This window comes from Scyliorhinus torazame, chromosome 1 (assembly GCF_047496885.1).
Source record: "Scyliorhinus torazame isolate Kashiwa2021f chromosome 1, sScyTor2.1, whole genome shotgun sequence".
Lineage (NCBI taxonomy): Eukaryota > Metazoa > Chordata > Chondrichthyes > Carcharhiniformes > Scyliorhinidae > Scyliorhinus > Scyliorhinus torazame.
The window spans coordinates 57,483,558-57,501,890 of NC_092707.1; the positions used below are offsets into that span (position 1 = coordinate 57,483,558).

General features: G+C 41.9%; 1 protein-coding gene across 2 annotated transcripts in view; it reads left to right on the forward strand.

The window, feature by feature from the left end:
• The window catches only part of tmem120b (transmembrane protein 120B), a 130,952-nt gene extending 113,481 nt beyond the window's left edge, over positions 1-17,471 (forward strand). For both annotated transcript variants that reach the window (XM_072495186.1, XM_072495195.1), the window contains 6 exons: positions 6,813-6,878; positions 8,329-8,390; positions 10,177-10,269; positions 11,224-11,288; positions 12,465-12,533; positions 14,143-17,471. In XM_072495186.1, the coding sequence (XP_072351287.1) occupies positions 6,813-6,878; positions 8,329-8,390; positions 10,177-10,269; positions 11,224-11,288; positions 12,465-12,533; positions 14,143-14,256 (469 nt within the window). In that variant the 3' untranslated portion in view covers positions 14,257-17,471. The remainder of the gene's footprint in view (positions 1-6,812; positions 6,879-8,328; positions 8,391-10,176; positions 10,270-11,223; positions 11,289-12,464; positions 12,534-14,142) is intronic.
• The last annotated feature ends 862 nt before the right edge of the window (positions 17,472-18,333 follow it).

Here is an 18,333-nt window from a genome sequence, read left to right on the forward strand (position 1 = left end):
CAACGCCGGCATCTCCACATCATATTTAAGAACTCAGCGACCAACTTAAATGAGTATGCCACCACCGTCACAGACTTCATCAGCAAATGTGTGGACGACTGCGTGCCAAAGAAAGCAGTACGTACATTCCCCAGTCGTAATGAAGTGCTTCAAGAGGTTGATCATGAAGCGCGTCACCTCCATACCCCCAGAACACCTTGATCCACTGCAATTTGTATACCGTCGCAACCGGTCCACAGCAGGCGGCATTTCCCTGGCCCTACACTCATCCCTAGAGCATCTCAACAACAAGGACTCCTACATTAGACTGCTATTTATTGACTACAGCTCCGCCTTCAACATCACAATCCCAGCCAAGCTCATATCAAAGCTCCAAAACCTAGGACTTGGCTCCCCACTCTGCAACTGACTAACAGACCACAATCAGTAAGAATGAACAACAACACCTCCTCCACAATAGTCCTCCATACTGGGGCCCCACAAGGATGTGTACTTAGCCCCCTACTCTACTCCCTGTACACACACAACTGCGTGGCAAAATTTGGTTCCAAGTCCATCTACAAGTTTGCTGACGATACGACCATAGTGGGCCGGATCTCGAATAATGGCGAGTCAGAATACAGGAGGGAGATAGAGAACCTAGTGGAGTGGTGTAGCGACAACAATCTCTCCCTCAATGCCAGCAAAACTAAAGAGCTGGTCATTGACTTCAGGAAGCAAAGTACTGTACACACCCCTGTCAGCATCAACGAGGCCGAGGTGGAGATGATTAGCAGTTTCAAATTCCTTGGGGTGCACATCTCCAAACATCTGTCCTGGTCCACCCACATCGACGCTACTACCAAGAAAGCACAACAGTGCCTATACTTCCTCAGGAAACTAAGGAAATTCGGCATGTCCACATTAACCCGTACCAACTTTTACAGGTGCACCATAGAAAGCATCCTATCTTGTTGCATCACAGCCTGGTATGGCAACTGCTCGGCCCAGGACCACAAGAAACTTCTGAGAGTCGTGAACACCGCCCAGTCCATCACACAAACCTGTCTCCCATCCGTTGACTCCATTTACACCTCCCTGGGTACCTGGGGTAAGTGGGCAGCATAATCAAAGACCCCTCCCACCCGGCTTACTCACTCTTCCAACTTCTTCCATTGGGCAGGAGATACAGAAGTCTGAGAACACGCACGAACAGACTCAAACAGCATTTTCCCCTCTGTTACCAGACTCCTAAATGGCCCTCTTATGGACTGACCTCATTAACACTACACCCTGTATGCTTCATCTGATGCCAGTGCTTATTTAGTTGCATTCTATACCTTGTGTTGCCCTATTATGTATTTTCTTTTATTCCCTTTTCTTCACATGTACTTAATGATCAGTTGAGCTGCTCACAGAAAAATACTTTTCACTGTACCTCGGTACACGTGACAATAAACAAATCCTATCCAAGACGGTGCTCCTTCGGGGCATACAAGCAGAAACTCGAGCGGGAGAATCCAGCTGAGAAGGTCGTGCAGTGCTAGTCCGAGGAAACTGTAAAGCTCCTAAGTGACTGCTTAGAGACAGTGGACTGGTCCATATTTAAGAACTCAGCAACCAACTTAAATGACAATGCCACCACCATCACAGACTTCATCAGCAAATGTGTGGACGACTGCGTGCCAAAGAAAGCAGACTGACTCCCTACTGAAGGACAGGTCTGAGGCGTTCACGTCAGGCGACACAGACCTACATAAAAAATCGAGGTACGACCTCCGCAAAGCCATCCGAGATGCCAAGAGAGAATATCAGACCAAGCTAGAGTCACAGACTAGCGTTGCAGACTCGCAGCGATTGTGACAAGCCTAAACAACATAACAGGCTACAAAGCAAAGCCGATCAGTATCTTCAACAGCAGCGCACCCCTCCCCGATTAACTCAATGCATTCTATGCTCGGTTCGAGCAGGAAACCAGCAATCCACTGTCAAGTGCCCCAGCAGCCCATAACACACCCATACCCACAATCACAGCTTTCGAAGTTAGATCGGCTTTCCTGAAAGTGAATCCCCAGAAGGCGACGAGTCCAGACTGGACCCCTGGTCGTGCACTCAAAGCCTGCGCGGACCAGCTGGCAGATGTGTTCGTGAACATCTTTAACCTGTCCCTACTCTGCTCCAAGGTCCCCATCTGCTTAAAGAAGACCACCATCATACCGGTACCAAAGAAGAACCAGGCAACGTGCCTCAATGACCGTCTGGTGGCCCTGACTTCAGCCGTAATGAAGTGCTTTGAGAGGTTGGTCATGAAGCGCATCACCTCCATATTCCCAGAATGCCTTGATCCACTGCAATTCGCATACCGCCGCAACCGGTCCACATCAGACACCATTTCCCTGGCCCTACACTCATCCCTAGAGCATCTCGACAACAAGGACTCCTACATCAGACTCCTATTTCTTTTTTTAATAAATGTTTTATTAAAGTTTTTTCAATGTGTTTTTACATAACAAAAATAGAAATACAAATAGTAATAAAAAATAACAATAAACATAACCCAAAGCTTACAATGAAACTACTTACACAACAGATTTTTTTTTTAAAAACTCACATTATATCAACAGTACACCCCCCCCCCCCCCCCCCCCAAAGGATGCTGCTGCTGCTGACACTTACTGCTCCCCTAGAAAGTCAAGGAAAGGTTGCCACTGCCGGGAGAACCCCATCAAGGACCCTCTCAAGGCGAACTTTATTCGCTCCAGGCTGAGGAACCCCGCCATGTCGCTAACCCAAGTCTCCACACTCGGGGGTTTCGAATCCCTCCACATTAACAGAATCTGTCTCCGGGTTACCAGGGGGGCAAAGGCCAGTACCTCGGCCTCTTTCGCTTCCTGCACTCCTGGATCCTTCGCCACCCCAAATATCGCTAGCGCTGGGCTCGCCTTCACCCAAGCGTCCAAAACCCTAGACATCACCCTTGCAAACCCCTGCCAGAATCCTTTAAGAGCCGGGCATGCCCAAAACATATGGGCATGATTCGTCGGACTCCCCGCACACCTCGGGCACCTGTCCTCCACCCCAAAAACCTTACTCACTCTTGCCGCAGTTATATGCGGCTGATGCACCACCTTAAACTGGATTAATCCGAGCCTGGCACATGATGAGGAGTTCACCCTGCCCAGGGCATCGGCCCACAGGCCCTCATCCAGCTCCTCGCCCAGCTCCTCCCACTTATCTTTCAACTCCCCCACTGATGCTTCCTCTACCTCCTGCATCTCCTGATATATGTCCGACACCTTCCCCTCCCCTACCCAGATGCCAGACACCACCCTATCCTGGATCCTACTTGGGGGCAGCCGCGGGAATGTCCCCACCTGTTCTCTAAGGAAGTCCCGAACCTGAAGGTACCTGAACGCGTTCCCCGGACGCAGGCCGACCTCTGCTCCAGCGCCTGCATGGTGGGGAAAACCCCATCTATAAACTGGTCCCCCATCCTCCTAATACCTGCCCTATACCAGCCTTGGTATCCCCCATTCAACCTACCTGGAGCAAATCTATGGTTATTCCGTATCGGAGTCCACACTGAGGCCCCCTCCTCTCCTCCAAGAACACCCTTTTGACTCGCGGGGTTTTATTTGCCCACACAAATCCCATCACAATCCTATTCACCCGCTTAAAGATGGACTTGGGGATGAAAATGGGGAGGCACTGAAATACGAAGAGGAACCTAGGGGTAACCGTCATCTTCACAGTCTGCACCTGTCCCGCCAAGGAAAGCGGGAGCATAGCCCACCTTTTAAACTCTCCCTCCATCTGCTCCACTATCCGGGTTAAGTTGAGCCTGTGCAGGGCATCCCAGTTCCTGGCCACTTGTATCCCCAAGTACCGAAAGATCCTCTCCACTATCCTGAGCGGGAGCTCCCTCAGTCTCTCCTCCTGGCCCCTACCGTGCACCACGAACAGCTCACTCTTCCCCACGTTCAACTTATACCCCGAGAACCTCCCGAAGTCCTCCAGGATCCGCATGACCTCCCCCATCCCCTCTGACGGGTCTTAAATATACAACAGCAGGTCACCCGCGTCGAGGGAGACCCGGTGCTCCTCCCCTCCGTGCACCAGCCCCCTCCAATCCCCCGAAGTCCTGAGCGCAATGGCCAATGGCTCAATTGCCAATGCAAGCCGCAACGGGGACAGGGGACACCCCTGTCTCGTCCCCCGGTGCAGCCTGAAATATTCCGACCTTAGCCGGTTTGTGGACACACTCGCTACAGGGGCCTGATACAGCAGCTTAACCCACCCTATAAATCAGACTCCTATTTATTGACTACACCACCGCCTTCAACACCATAATCCCAGCCAAGCTCATATCAAAGCTCCAATATTTAGGACTTGGCTCCTCACTCTGCAACTGGATCCTCGGCTTCCTAACCCACAGACCACAATCAGTAAGCATAAACAATAACACCTCCTCCACAATAGTCCTCAGTACTGAGGCCCCGCAAGGCTGCGTACTTAGCCCCCTACTCTACTCCCTGTACACACATGATTGCGTGGCAAAATTTGGTTCCAACTCCATCTACAAGTTTGCTGACCATACGACCATAGTGGGCTGGATCTCGAATAACAATGAGTCAGAATACAGGAGGGAGATAGAGAACCTAGTGGAGTGGTGCAGCGACAACAATCTCTCCCTCAATGCCAGCAAAACTAAAGAGCTGGTCATTGACTTCAGAAAACAAAGTTCTGTACACACCCGTCAGCATCAATGGGGCCGAGGTGGAGATGGATAGCAGTTTCAAATTCCTAGGGGTACACATCTCCAAAAATCTGTCCTGGTCCACCCATGTTGACGCTACCACCAAGAAAGCACAACAGCGCCTATACTTCCTCAGGAAACTAAGGAAATGCGGCATGTCCACATGAACTCTTACCACCTTTTACAGATGCACCATTGAAAGCATCCTATCTGGCTGCATCACAGGCTGGTACGGCAACTGCTCGGCCCAGGACCGCAAGAAACTTCAGAGAGTCGTGAACACAGCCCAGTCCATCACACGAACCTGCCTCCCATCCATTGATTCCATCTACATCTCCCGCTGCCTGGGGAAAGCGGGCAGCATAATCAAAGACTCCTCCCACCCAGCTTACTCACTCTTCCAACTACTTCCATTGGGCAGGAGTTAGAAAAGCCTGAGAACACGCACAAACAGACTCAAAACGGCCTCTTCCCCACTGTTACCAGACTCCTAAACGACCCTCTTATGGACTGACCTCATTAACACTACACCCCTATATGTTTCACCTGATGCCAGTGTTATCTAGTTACATTGTGTACTTGTGTTGCTCTATTATGTATTTTCTTTTATTTCCTTTTCTTTTCATATACTTAATGATTTGTTGAGCTGCTCGCAGAAAAATACTTTTCACTGTACCTTGGTACACGTGACAATAAACAAATCCAAAACCACTCTTGGTGATGGATGTTGAAGTTCCCCACCCAAACTACACTCTGTCATTGCTAACCTTAATGGTTCTTCCAGGTGGTGTTCAACAAGGAGGAGTACTAATTGGTCAGTTAAAAGAGGATGATCGGTGGTAATAGCAGGACAAAGATTCACTGGCCTATTTTTGACCTGATGCCAAAAAACTGGATGGAGACTGGAGACAATGTTGAGATCTCACAGAGCCACTCCTCCGTGACTGTATGCATTTTACTGCCTTACCATCTGGTGGGTCTGCCCTGCTGTTGAGATTGTACGTACCCAGGGACAGTGATGGAGGACTCTGCGATGTTGATTGTAAGGGTTGATATTGTGACCATGACTATCAGGCTGTTGCTTGAATCGTCCAGAACAGCTGTCCCAACTTTGACACAAGTCCACAGATACTGGTGTGGAGGACTTTGCAGGGTCAACTGGCCTGGGTGTGCTTTGCCATGTCCAGTGTGAGCATCAATGCTGAATGGCCTGGCTGGTTTTACTAGCCCGAGAATTTGTTTGCAGTAGCTAGATACCACTGAATAGCTTGCTAAGCCCTGGAGAGACACATGGGACAGATGGAGTAAAGACCACAAATTTCCTTCCCTAAAATAAATTTGTAAACCAGATGGATTTTTACAGCAATGGAACAATTTTGTGCTCACTATTACTGATATTAACTTTTTATTCCAGATTTATTTAATTAATTGATTTTTAATTCCCAGCTGTCCAGTGGGATTTGAATTTCTGTCTGTTTCATTAGTCCAGACTTCCAAATTCAGTAATGTAACCATCATACTACTGGAGCTAATGTATGAACTAGTGTAGAATAGATCAGCACGGTGGCGCAGTGGGTTAGCCCTGTTGCCTCACGGTGCCGTGGTCCCAGGTTCGATCCCGGCTCTGGGTCACTGTCCCCCACAACCCAAAGATGTGCAGGGTAGGTGACTTGGCCATGCTAAATTGCCCCTTAATTTGGAGGGGAAAAAAATAATTGGATACACTAAATTAAAAAAAAAAGAATAGATCAGCATCTCATGATTATAGTGATTTTATAACTTGAATAAATTCAGAATGGCCTAGGAGAAACAAATCTGTTTGCAGTACAATTTTTAATTAAAAAAAAAAAATCCTGTATTGGTATGCACAATGAATTTTAATGAAATGTAATCATAGCTTTCTTTTCAATGTTAAAGCTTTTGTCTTGCAGTGCCAGAGAACTTTCGTCTACTTTGATGCTTGTTGTACTTTGAAAAGTGGATTGAACATACCACAGTACAAATGACCTTAATAAGCTGTTAATTTGATTTCAAACATTTTTTTTTCACCTTCACTTTTTGTTTCCTTATTTGATAGAATCAAGGGCTGGTGGGTGTCTCATCATTATGTGTCCACGTTTCTCTCGGGGGTTATGTTAACATGGTAAGCTTATTTTTTTTTCATGCAACATTGGGCAAAAGGTGCACTTTGGAAAATTCTAATTTATTTTGGCAAACTTGTGAATCAAAATAGTCACTGATGTAGTAAAATTTACAGTAAAGTCAATTTATGGACTTCCTCCCCTCCCCAGTGGTTTGGTAGGTAAATGCTACTCTTGTTATAATACTTGCTGTTACAATTGGAAAAGGCTCCTGGTTCAATCATCAGTCTGTGCTGAATTGGCTAGTTTCAGCTAGCAAAGTAGCGGGACAGCATATAGCACAGTGGTTAGCACAGTTGCTTCACAGCTCCAGGGTTCCAGGTTCGATTCCCGTCTTGGGTCACTGTCTGTGCAGAGTCTGCACTTTCTCCCCATGTCTGCATGGGTTTCCTCCGGGTGCTCCAGTTTCCTCCCACAGTCCAAAGATGTGCAAGTTAGGTGCAAGTTTTCTTGTGAGGGACTCTAAACGTTTATGTTCTGACCCTAAAATTGGAGTTAAACTATTCACCGAGGTGATGTCAGAAAGTGTTTCCTCACACAAATGGTGATAGAAATCTGGAACTCCCCCTCAAAAAGCTGTTTCGGCGAAGGCAATTTGAAAATTTCAGAACTCCGATTAATTTTTGTTACAGAGGGTAATGGGGGATAAGGAAACAAGTTGGGATAATGGAGTTGAGATACTGATCAGCCATGATCTAATTGAGTCGCAGAACCGTCTTGTGTGTCAGAATGGCCTGGTCCTCTTTAATGTTAGATCTGTTGACTTCACAATTGAGTGACTCGTCAATGTTCACACACAAAATGGTTACTTTACTTGAGGTAATGATGAGTAACTGCTACTCAAGCCGTCATAGCTCAGTCAGAGTGTCAAAATCTTCAGGCAAGTGAGGGTGGTGTAATTGGTTATTAAAAAATAAATACGTAAGTGGATATATGGTGAAGGAAGAATTAGGCACTGTGGTTAGCACTGCTGCCTCACGGCATTGGGGACCCGGGTTCAATTCTGTCCTTGGGTGACTGTGTGGAGTTTGTACGTTATCCCCGTGTCTGTGTGGATTTCCTTCGGGTGCTCTGGTTTCCTCCCACAACCCCAAGATGTGTGAGTTTGGTGGTTTCGCCATGCTAACTTGCCCCTTCATATCCAGGGATGTGCAGGTTAGTTTATGCAGTTATGGGAATAGGGCAGGGTGGATTGGCGAGTGGATGTGGGCTGGTGCTCGTTCAAAAGGTCGGTGCAGACTTGATGGGCCAAATGGCCTCCTATACACTGTAGAGATTCTATGATTAGCTTGTTTTGAAGCACTGTATTTTTCTCACCTAAGTTTTACATTTTTGTTTTTAAGACTATTTAAATGTTGATGTGAATTAACAGTTCACATTAATGATCTGAAAATTTATATGCATACTTCGGAACCTTTATTTTCTGTTAATTTTCATCTCTTTATTCTTAAGGCCTAATGGATTAATGTATCAGATGTTTCGCAGCCAATTTCTAGCATTTTCCATTTATCAAAGTAAGTCTTTTGTTTTCTCTGACTCCTTAAATTTTTATGAGATACATCTGTTTACGGTGCAATTACTTGTTGGCATCAAAAGGTAACCTTTGATTATCACGTTGGGTCTCACTCCCACAACCCAAAAAGTTGTGCAGGATAGGTTAATTGACCACGCTAAATTGCCCCTTAATCAGAAAAAAAATAATTGGGTACGCTAAATTACAAAATATAAAATAATTGATTATCACCTTGAAGCATGAATATTATAAATTGAATTTTCACCCACTCAGGGAGGCTGCAGTTATATGCTCACTTCTCCAATGTAATTTATTCTGCATTATGTTAGTAAAACCTTGATTCCCTTGGTAATTGCATAGATTAGTTAGAAAGAGACTGGCCTAAGTGGGTCTGCAGTTACATTATTCAGCTCTTTATTTGGTGCTTTTTTGCTTTCGGAAAAGCTGTACTTTTGAAATGAATAATTCCATCCTTGACTTTTTTGTGTTTTTTAAACTTCCTTTGAGGACCTAGATATGGTAAATTCTCTGGGCTGTGGATTTAGCATGATGTGCGTCAACAAGGGGTTTGTTAGTCTTGCTCCACCTGAAATATTTTCACTGTCAAAATCCAACATTTACCCTTTCAACTGGGGCGGCACTGCTGCCTCAACGCGCTGAGGACCCGGGTCACTGTCCGTGTGAAGTTTACACATTCTCCCCATGCCTGCGTGGGTTTCTTCCCGGCGCTCCGGTTTCCCCCGACAAGTCCCAAAAGACGTGCTTGGTAAGTGAATTGAATATTCTGAATTCCCCCTACGTGTACCCGAACAGCCGCCGGAGTTTGACGACTAGGGGATTTTCACAGTAACTTCACTGCAGTGTTAATGTAAGCCTACTTGTGACAATAATAAAGATTATTATTATTATTGAAGACCATTGCTACTTTGCTGGTGGGAAATGGGCATCTGTGAAATTTCCCACTGTTTAGTCTGTTCAGCATCTTATGACCTTTATGTATGTTCAGTTGGCTCATGTTGAGACCACTGTTGTGACTTAGACCTGTAGTTATATAGATGCTACATGAACATTCTAATCGTTCCATTATTAAACCATTACCGTGTTGGCTCAAAACGAATTTAAGAATAGGTTTACATGATGACAAATATTTTCTTAACTATCTACTTGGCCTTTCTACTTGTACATTGTGAAAATGAATGCATTCCAGTATGTGTGAATTTGAAAAATGAAATGTTATTTATAGACTAAACCAAGCATATTAATACGAATGGTTAAAATGTTCAAACACTTGATACAGATTTTAGAATTTATCTTGGAATTGCAATTTCATCTTGAAGTGGTTGAGGGGGATCACTGGTCAGTATGTAATTCAAAAAAAACAAAGCCTTTACATAAAGCAAATAGAGACTTTTTGTGGTGACATTTTGTGTAAGTAAAGGCCAACAATTTCCTTAGCAGAGGAAGGGAACTCGACCAAAATCTTGTTTCTTTTTTGAACAATTGCATGTTCTTGACATCAGACATTGGAACATATTGCTTGCTGCAAGTGTTTACCTTGGAATTGTATTTAATGTTAGCATTGACTCTAAAGAAAGTGCCAAAATAAATTTTGAGCAATATTGATGTGTTGTAAGCAAGACAATCCGAGAACATATCCGAGAACAGCCTTCTAATAATAAAGTAGAATGTTTCCATTGGCATTAGTTATTTTTACTTTGTGATCATTCCTGGGTGTAGCAATTGGGTTTTACATAATTTCTTAAACTTGTAAATCCATTTTCCTGCAGGTTGTGTACAGTTCCTGCAGTATTATTATCAAAGTGGCTGTCTTTATAGATTGCGGGCATTGGGGGAAAGGGACCATATGGACCTTACAGTAGGTATGTGATGCAGCAATAATTTGTATTACTAGAGAATTAAATATTTACAAATTATAAGATTGAAACAAAGTTGATGTCTCATGTTTTCCTCCCACCCCACCCCCTTTTCAGGGTGCCACAAAGTAAGGGGATGTGGTGTTGTGTCTATCATCCTCTATGGACTAATGTCTCAATGTTATATGTTGTCCTGTGTGGATGTATTAAATGGATTCCAGGTGCCTTACTCAGATTTTTCTTCCATTCTTGTGGGAAGAATCACACTAAGTATGCTCTTTTGCTTGATGTAACATTGATAAGTTCCCCAGAGCTCTTCACTTGGTTCTTGCTGCAGCAATTTGGCAATTAAGATGACCTGAATCTGTTTAAATAATCAATCATATCACTACTGGAAACCATGCTATAGTAATGGCACAACAGAGTACTCTAAACCTGTGCATCCAGTTTTGTAATATGGCTGGATGTACAGTGGATCTCTGCTAAATATTATAATTGTTCCTGGCACTAATATTGGGCATATGATGAGCAAAATGTTATCCTAACTGTCCTACTGGATGTGATGAAAAAGTATCATTTCAACATGCACTTACCATCTGAATCAGTGGAAGAGAGAATTTGTCAAATACAACCAAGAAATGTATTCTCTTTCAATGCACACTTGGGGTACAGAAATGCCCAACTTTACTGCTTGGCATCTTGTCCTAATTTTAAAGAAAGGGAGTTTGGATTACATATTGTAGTACACTCTGTTGGCTGATGTTTCCTCTTTTTTTGGTATAAATGAAGATGTAAAGAGCAGAGTATGTTGTTACCAAACAGAACAGAGAAAATAATTTATTATATTCCTGTAACTATATAAAGAACAAAAAAACAGTATTTTTATATTTAATCTCCCAAAATGTTCCCATTAACACCATTCCCATAAGATGGTTATTCATACTATATTTGTAATTGCAGAAGGATTTCAATCATGGATGTGGAGAGGTTTAACTTTTCTTCTTCCATTCCTTTTCTTTGGTCATGTAAGTCTTAACAATCTTTGTTAGTAATAGTTTGGAAAATGCTTTCAAATACATTTAATGGAATGTGCTTTTGTAGGTATAGACGTTCAGAAGAAGTCGGGGAGGAAAAATGGGAAGTGAGGTGGCAGTACATTGGGGAAGATATAGTGTTGGAAAGGGAAGATGTCCTCGAGGGGGCAAAAACAGAATCCCTTTCATAGAATCATACAATGCAGAAGGAGGCCATTCGGCCCATCGAGTCTGCACTGGCCCTTGGAATGAGCGCCTCGTGCCTCCACCATATCCTCATAAACTCAGTAACCCAACTTAACCTTTTTGGATACGAAGGGGCAATTTTCGCAGGGCCAATCCACCTAACCTGCACATCTTTGGACTGTGGGAGGAAACCGGAGCCCCCAGAGGAAACCCATGCAGACACGGAGAGAAAGTGCAAACTCCACAAAGACAGTCACCCAAGGCCGGAATTGAACCCGGGACCCTGGAGTTGTGAGGCAGCAGTGCTAACCACTATGCCACCATGCCACCCCTTTGGTTAGAGTTGAGAAACAAAAAGGATGTGGGATACAGTACAGGGAAAGGAAGGAGAGGAACTTGTGAAATTTGGTCAGTAGAACATCCTTGAGCAGTATGTTTCTCAGTCCAACTGGGAGGAAGGCAGTGCTGGATCTGATGCTGGGGATGAGGTGGGTGAAATGAATCCAATGTCTGTCAAAGACACTTGGGTAAGAATAATTATTACAGTTTAGACTAGTCATGGAGAAAAATAATTGTTATGATGACTCTGAATTTATCCAGCAAAAAAATCCACTTTATAAACTGGTTGATCCCTTGTTTCTGTGGAATTAACTATTCTCAGTTGGAACAGTGATCAGCCAGATGGGCTAGAGAAAAATTTTGGCCATAGTTTTCACTCGATTCAGCTGGATATGCATGTGAGCGCTCATTGAAAGAGGACAGGATTGAGCTTTGCAATGACGTTGCCATAGCAAATTGCGCATCGCCATTCAATTGTAGGGAGTCAGTTGCAAGATGAGGACAAAAGACATATGAAACACTGCTGAGCAAGGACTCAACATCTTCAGGAAGAGGGAAAATGGTAATGATCAGAAAACAACAGAATTTAGGTGTATCCATGCATATTAAATTTATTTCTGTTACTTTGTCCTACTTTTGCAGTTTTGGCAATTATACAATTCAATAACACTTTTTGGACTTTCACAACATGAGCGGTGCAAAGAATGGCAAGTGAGTACAGACCAAAGGGATTTCTGTTTGGTAAAATTTTCCATATCCTTCTTCCATGAAATTCATCTCTTACATGATCTCCAGATAGAAGATTATTCCAATGTTCTGATTCAAATATTTGGCTGCCTGGTCCGAGGTAACCCATCTGCCTCCGGCCATTCTTATAAACAAGCCTTCTCTCCCTCTGAATCAAATCATGAATTTGGAAGCATAGTACCTGATGATGTAGTATGCCTTGGTTAACCAGTAAATTCCTTATGCTGCTGGTCAGTTCATTGTAAATATGAGATGTTTATATTCTCCTGGTTTTTCCAACTGATAAATAGTACTCATTTTGAGGAACTTTGTATTTCAGGCTACAACCTATAAATCCTCTTTATTAAGAAACATAATTAAACTGGAATAAGAAATGTGCAGATATAGCATTGCTGCCTACGGCGCTGATGATCCAGGTTCGAATCCCGGCCCCGGGTCATTGTCCATGTGGAGTTTGCACATTCTCCCCGTGTCTGTGTGGGTTTCACCCCTACAACCCAAAGATGTGCAAGGTAGGTGGATTGGCCATGCTAAATTGCCCCTTAATTGGAAAAAAAAATAATTGGGTACTCTAAATTTATTTAAAAAAAGAAATGTGCAGATATCACTAGATTATAGTTAAATACTTGGTTTCTTGCCTGTCCTTTAAAACTAATAACTTAAGCCTTTAGTCATTTTAGGTCTATGCAAAAAAGCTTATACATGACATTTTATATTCATTGACTTCAGCCAATACATGCCTGTTAAAACAGAAAATCGTTAAAGGAACTTTGATACAATGAAATATCCTTCTTACCCTCAAGTCCAAACTAGTATAGGGCTGAGAGGCACATACATTGCCCAACAGGTTTTCCTTACAGCAGTGAGTAACGACATCTCTTCCTCCCCCTCAGGCAGGTTGGCAATCCCAAATAACCATTCAGTCTCTTCTCTCAGTCTGTTAATGAGTGTGACAGTTTCTAATTCCTTCTTTGTGTTTAGCTGAGCAGTCAACCTGGGCAGAAGTAACTCATCTGTCCTTGAAATGGCAGCTGCATACCAAGTAGTACTGTGGATTTGTGTAGAGGCTGGTCCCAGCATGGTATAAACAATTCATCAACTGAGCTGCTTTTAGTCCAAAAATATTGAAACTGTGAAATATTTTGTAACTCAAGACAAAATATACCTCCAATCTGCCACCTCCTTCCTCTCCATGGCTGTTACCATTAATAAAAAATCCCACAATAATGTGCTTTTTGTTCATGAACAGAATATGATGGAATGTCATTTACTTTTAAAATCATCCAAATTGTAATCATTTGTGTAAAACGGTTCTTTACAGCTTCAAAGTTGTAATATTATTGCACTTCTAAACTGATGTGGGAATGCTCTTGACAAACACTAATATGTCTGTCTGTACAGAGGTTGGAATGGGGGCCATGGTTGGGACTGGAGAAAACATTGAGAGGTTCACACAGTTAGTTATAAGTTGGCAGCAATGGCTTAGCTCAAAATGGTTAGTTGTGTTCTAATACTTTAAAGCTATGCTGCATTTTGGTGTTTTTGTCAGTTTATTTTGTCTATTTCCTCTCAGGTTTTTGTCTTGGCTCTCACATTCCTGGTGCTCTTCCTTGGGAACTTTCTGACTACCCTTAAAGTTGTTCATCAAAAATTTCAGAAAAACAAAGATAAATTGAAGAAGCTATGAAAGAATGGAATCTGCTGTCTAAACAACATTTTGGGGGAAATTGGCACCATATTCCCATTTTCTCAATGCTGCTCTACTTGAGGGCTGAATACTTGCACATCATTGAGGTTGGATTTGCAACTGTCGCACAAATGTTTGAGAATCCTGACGCTAAGCTGCACACAAATTCTTAGAGAAAATGACTAAGCTAATTTACTCTTTTTAAGACCTGTACATTAATATGGTTCATTGTCCTTTAAACAAGTCTTGTTGAATATTAATTTCAATGTTATAGTTTATCACCATCATAAGGGATGTTATCATTTTTAATGTGATTTATTGTATCATGAAATCCTTCTGAAAATGACCTTGAGGTGAGTGGGTGGCGGGGAGGATTTGGACAAGTTGGGCAAATGTCTTCTCCAAGATAGATGTTTGGCTAATCCTTTATCATATCATGGTTTGACTGGAGTTATCCAGTTGTGAACTGCCTGCAATGTAAACAAGAGATGAAGTTTGATTTGAAGTATAAAATGAATCTGAACTGGCCAATGAAGAAGGCTGTTGTCCAAGTAAAATTTAATACTGCATAATGACATATTTATGTAAATTCTGCATGTGTGTTTTGTGTTCAGCCCTTGTGGATGTTATGTTAACATCAAGTAAATGTATATTACAATTTGCATATTATATTGAATTATTTCATTATTCAACATTGTGTGCATAATATAACTTTTTTAAATGGGCAGTCCCCCAACCTTTCTGTTTAAATTATGTATTTTCCCAACACCATGCACTATTCCCTGTCTTGAGAGGGAAACCAAACTACGCCCTCCCCAAGTCTACCAATGCCACTTATGATTTAGGTAATTGCATTTATACAGACTTGGGGGGGGGGGGGGGGGGGGGGGGGGGGGGAGTGAAGAGATGCGTGTACGTGCCAACACTTGCTGACGCACCACAATAATAGAAATTCAGTACATTTGAGATTGTGGATGAACCTAGTTTAGGCCACTCTGTGAATAAATTGACTTTCCTGAATAACACTCTTAATTGACTTACATATTTGGTTGAATAATTTCAGCTGCATATTAAGACATGGTGTATTTAATTACAAACAATTTCAAATATTAATAGCATTTGCCCACCTATGCTATTTTGTTAATCCATTTGCTCCTCACTTAAGCTGATCTAAGTATTTTGTACATTTGTGAAATAGTCTGTGTATGTGTATGTGGTGTTAAGATGCATTAAAGTTCATTAAAATAGGTAGTTTATATTTTCTTGTAAAACAAATGTAATTTGCAGTAAAAATTGAGAGAAGTTTAACTTTTAGACCAAAGGCTGTACATTCAAGAATTTGATCACTTTTGGAGTTCTCTGAAGATTGTAACAGGTTGGTGAAAACATAATAGAAAATCGCTGTGGCTTAGCTAGACCTAAGGGAAAAAATTGTCAGACAATCTGATTGTTTGTATTTCTTTTGAGGCACTTGGCCCAACGGAATTCTCTTTTGCTTGGCAGTAAACATTATAATGGTCTTTTTTTTTCTCATGACTACAGAACCAAATCTAATTGAGCACAAAATTCAGATTCTCAAATTAATTTCATCTTTGTTTAAAATTAATGTGACACTGAAACTGATGTATTTCAGAGCATTTCCAATCTCAGTTGAGAAATTAGCATAAACACAGCACAGATCAAGGGCATGTCTGTTCAGTGGCTACTATTTCACAGCAGGAGTATATTTTTCTTTCAAAACGGAGGTGCTGCAATAGGATTTGTTAAAAATGTGTTATTTTGGACCAGAGACATTTAATTGGTATCACAATCTGGAATTTTTAATTCCAGACTGATAGTTTGCACAGCCCTTGAAAGATGCTTGCTGTGATTCTTAATCTATGTGACAATCTACATATTCTGGAGCAAAAATGAATAAGCTGAAACAAAACGCTGTTCATAAACAAACATTATTTATAATTTAAAAATTAAAACCTTGTTATCAATGTTATGGCCGTGTTACATTATCGGCAGCATATTATTGTAATTACTACTTTTGTTTTTGTTTGGAGCAAGGAGTCCATAAATGTATGTAAATTTAAAAAGACACCTGATTGACTTGCAGAAGGCTTCAATGGGGCATTGTCATGTTCAGTGGTCACTCAGACGCCTGTTAACTGTGAAACCTAGCTGTGACCAGGAAGTGTTTTGTGTAGTTTTTATTGCATTCAAACCAGTGTTTTCTACTTGGTCATGCTAGGAAATTTAGATTATTTTACTGCTCGTTATGGAACAACTCTTTTTGTATTTAACATTTTCAATCTATGGAACAAACCTGTGGTGCCCAAAATTAGAATAATTGAATGTCTATTTGTTTAGGTGTCAAGAATTCAATATTTAAAAACTTGTAATCACACATTAACAGGCAAGAATAATTTAAATTATTTTACTACCAAAGTGCCAAATCTGTAATAAGCTACAATTTTCAATGATTTGCTTCAGTTGGATTCCAGTAGGATATTGGAATGCTGAGGCTAGTTGGACATATCAAGTGATGTAAGAAGGATACCAGTAAGTAGTTTAGAGTGTGTGGTGCCTTAAATAGAAAAAAACAATTGATCAGATTAATAAACTTGCTGTGAGTCAACTGTACTTATTGAAGTCCTGTGATAGATATTTATACTAGTGATAATGGGAAGTCTGTTTATAAATTAGCAGAGCACAGTCGCTGTGGCACACAGCCTTATTTAAAATAATCTTTAAGCTAGTGTATTTCTTAACTAAAAATTTTATTTTTCCAAATGCTGATTGTAAATGTACACTTCCTGGATAATTTTCTAAGAATCTCAGCATTGTTACAGTATGGAAAGAGGTCAATCAGTCCACCACGTCAGCGCCAACTTTCCATATGAGGAATTCACCTAGTGCCATTTCCCGCCTTCTCCCTGTAACCCTGCAAATTCTCCCTTTGCAGATAACAGTCTAATTCCCTTTTGCATACTTCAGGTAAACCTGTCTGTACTACATTCCAAGGCAGTACATTCCAGACCGTAACCATTTGCTACGTGACAAAAAAAATTCTCACTAAAGTTCACATACTGTGAAATAGAATTAAAAGAAAGATCTGGACTTTTATTGTGATTGTAACAGACATAATTTGCCATTTATATGGGGCTTAACTTATACTGTATTGTCACTTATGTATAAGGATGTTAAAATAAACCAATTCAAGAAAACATCTCTTGGGCTATAAATTTATAAATAGACATCTCCTCATCTCCAATTGTAGCTTATTTTTAATCTTATGACATTTGAACAACTGCACCATTTGCTTCTTGAACAGTAATCACTTTGCATCTTTTCCTGTCATTGTGTTTTTCAAAAATGGATCTAGTTTTGGCTAATAATGTTGAATATGCGCATTAGGGTGGTTGGAGGTGGAGGCAGAAACCTAAACTCTTTTTAAAAAGTACCTGGATCTGCACCTTAATTGCTGTAAACTATAAGGCTATGGGCCAAGTGCAGGAAGGTGGGATTAGAAAGAGCACCTGGGTATCATCGGGCTGGTGTGAACATGATGGGCCAAATGGCCTCCTGTGCTGTAACTTTTCTATGGTTCAATAGGCTGGTGTCTTAAATGAGGAAAGTGAAATGGAGAGCAGTGAGGTTTGGAGTGAATTCCAGAGCATAGGACTGAGGCAGCTGAAGGCGCATCCACCAGCGTTGGAACAACTAACATTGGGATGCTCAAAGCAGGTTTAGCTCTGTTGGCTGGTAAATCAGCACCAGCCAGCTCTCCCCTCATAGGGGAAAGCAGCCTGTGATCATCTGGGACTACGGTGACTTCACTTACTTGCTCAAAGCCTGCAGAGGTGGAGAGAGATTACAAATGTAGATTTGAAAACAAGGATGGGGAATTTTAAATTGAATATTGCTCACTTGGCAGCTAATTTAGATCAGCAAACGCGGATGAGAGATACATGGAATTAAGTGCAAGTTAGGACATGAGGAGCAGAATTGAGGGTAGAATGCGAGAGTCCAGCCAAGAGTGCATTGAATAATCCAGATTGGAAGTAACAAGGTCATGGATGAACATTC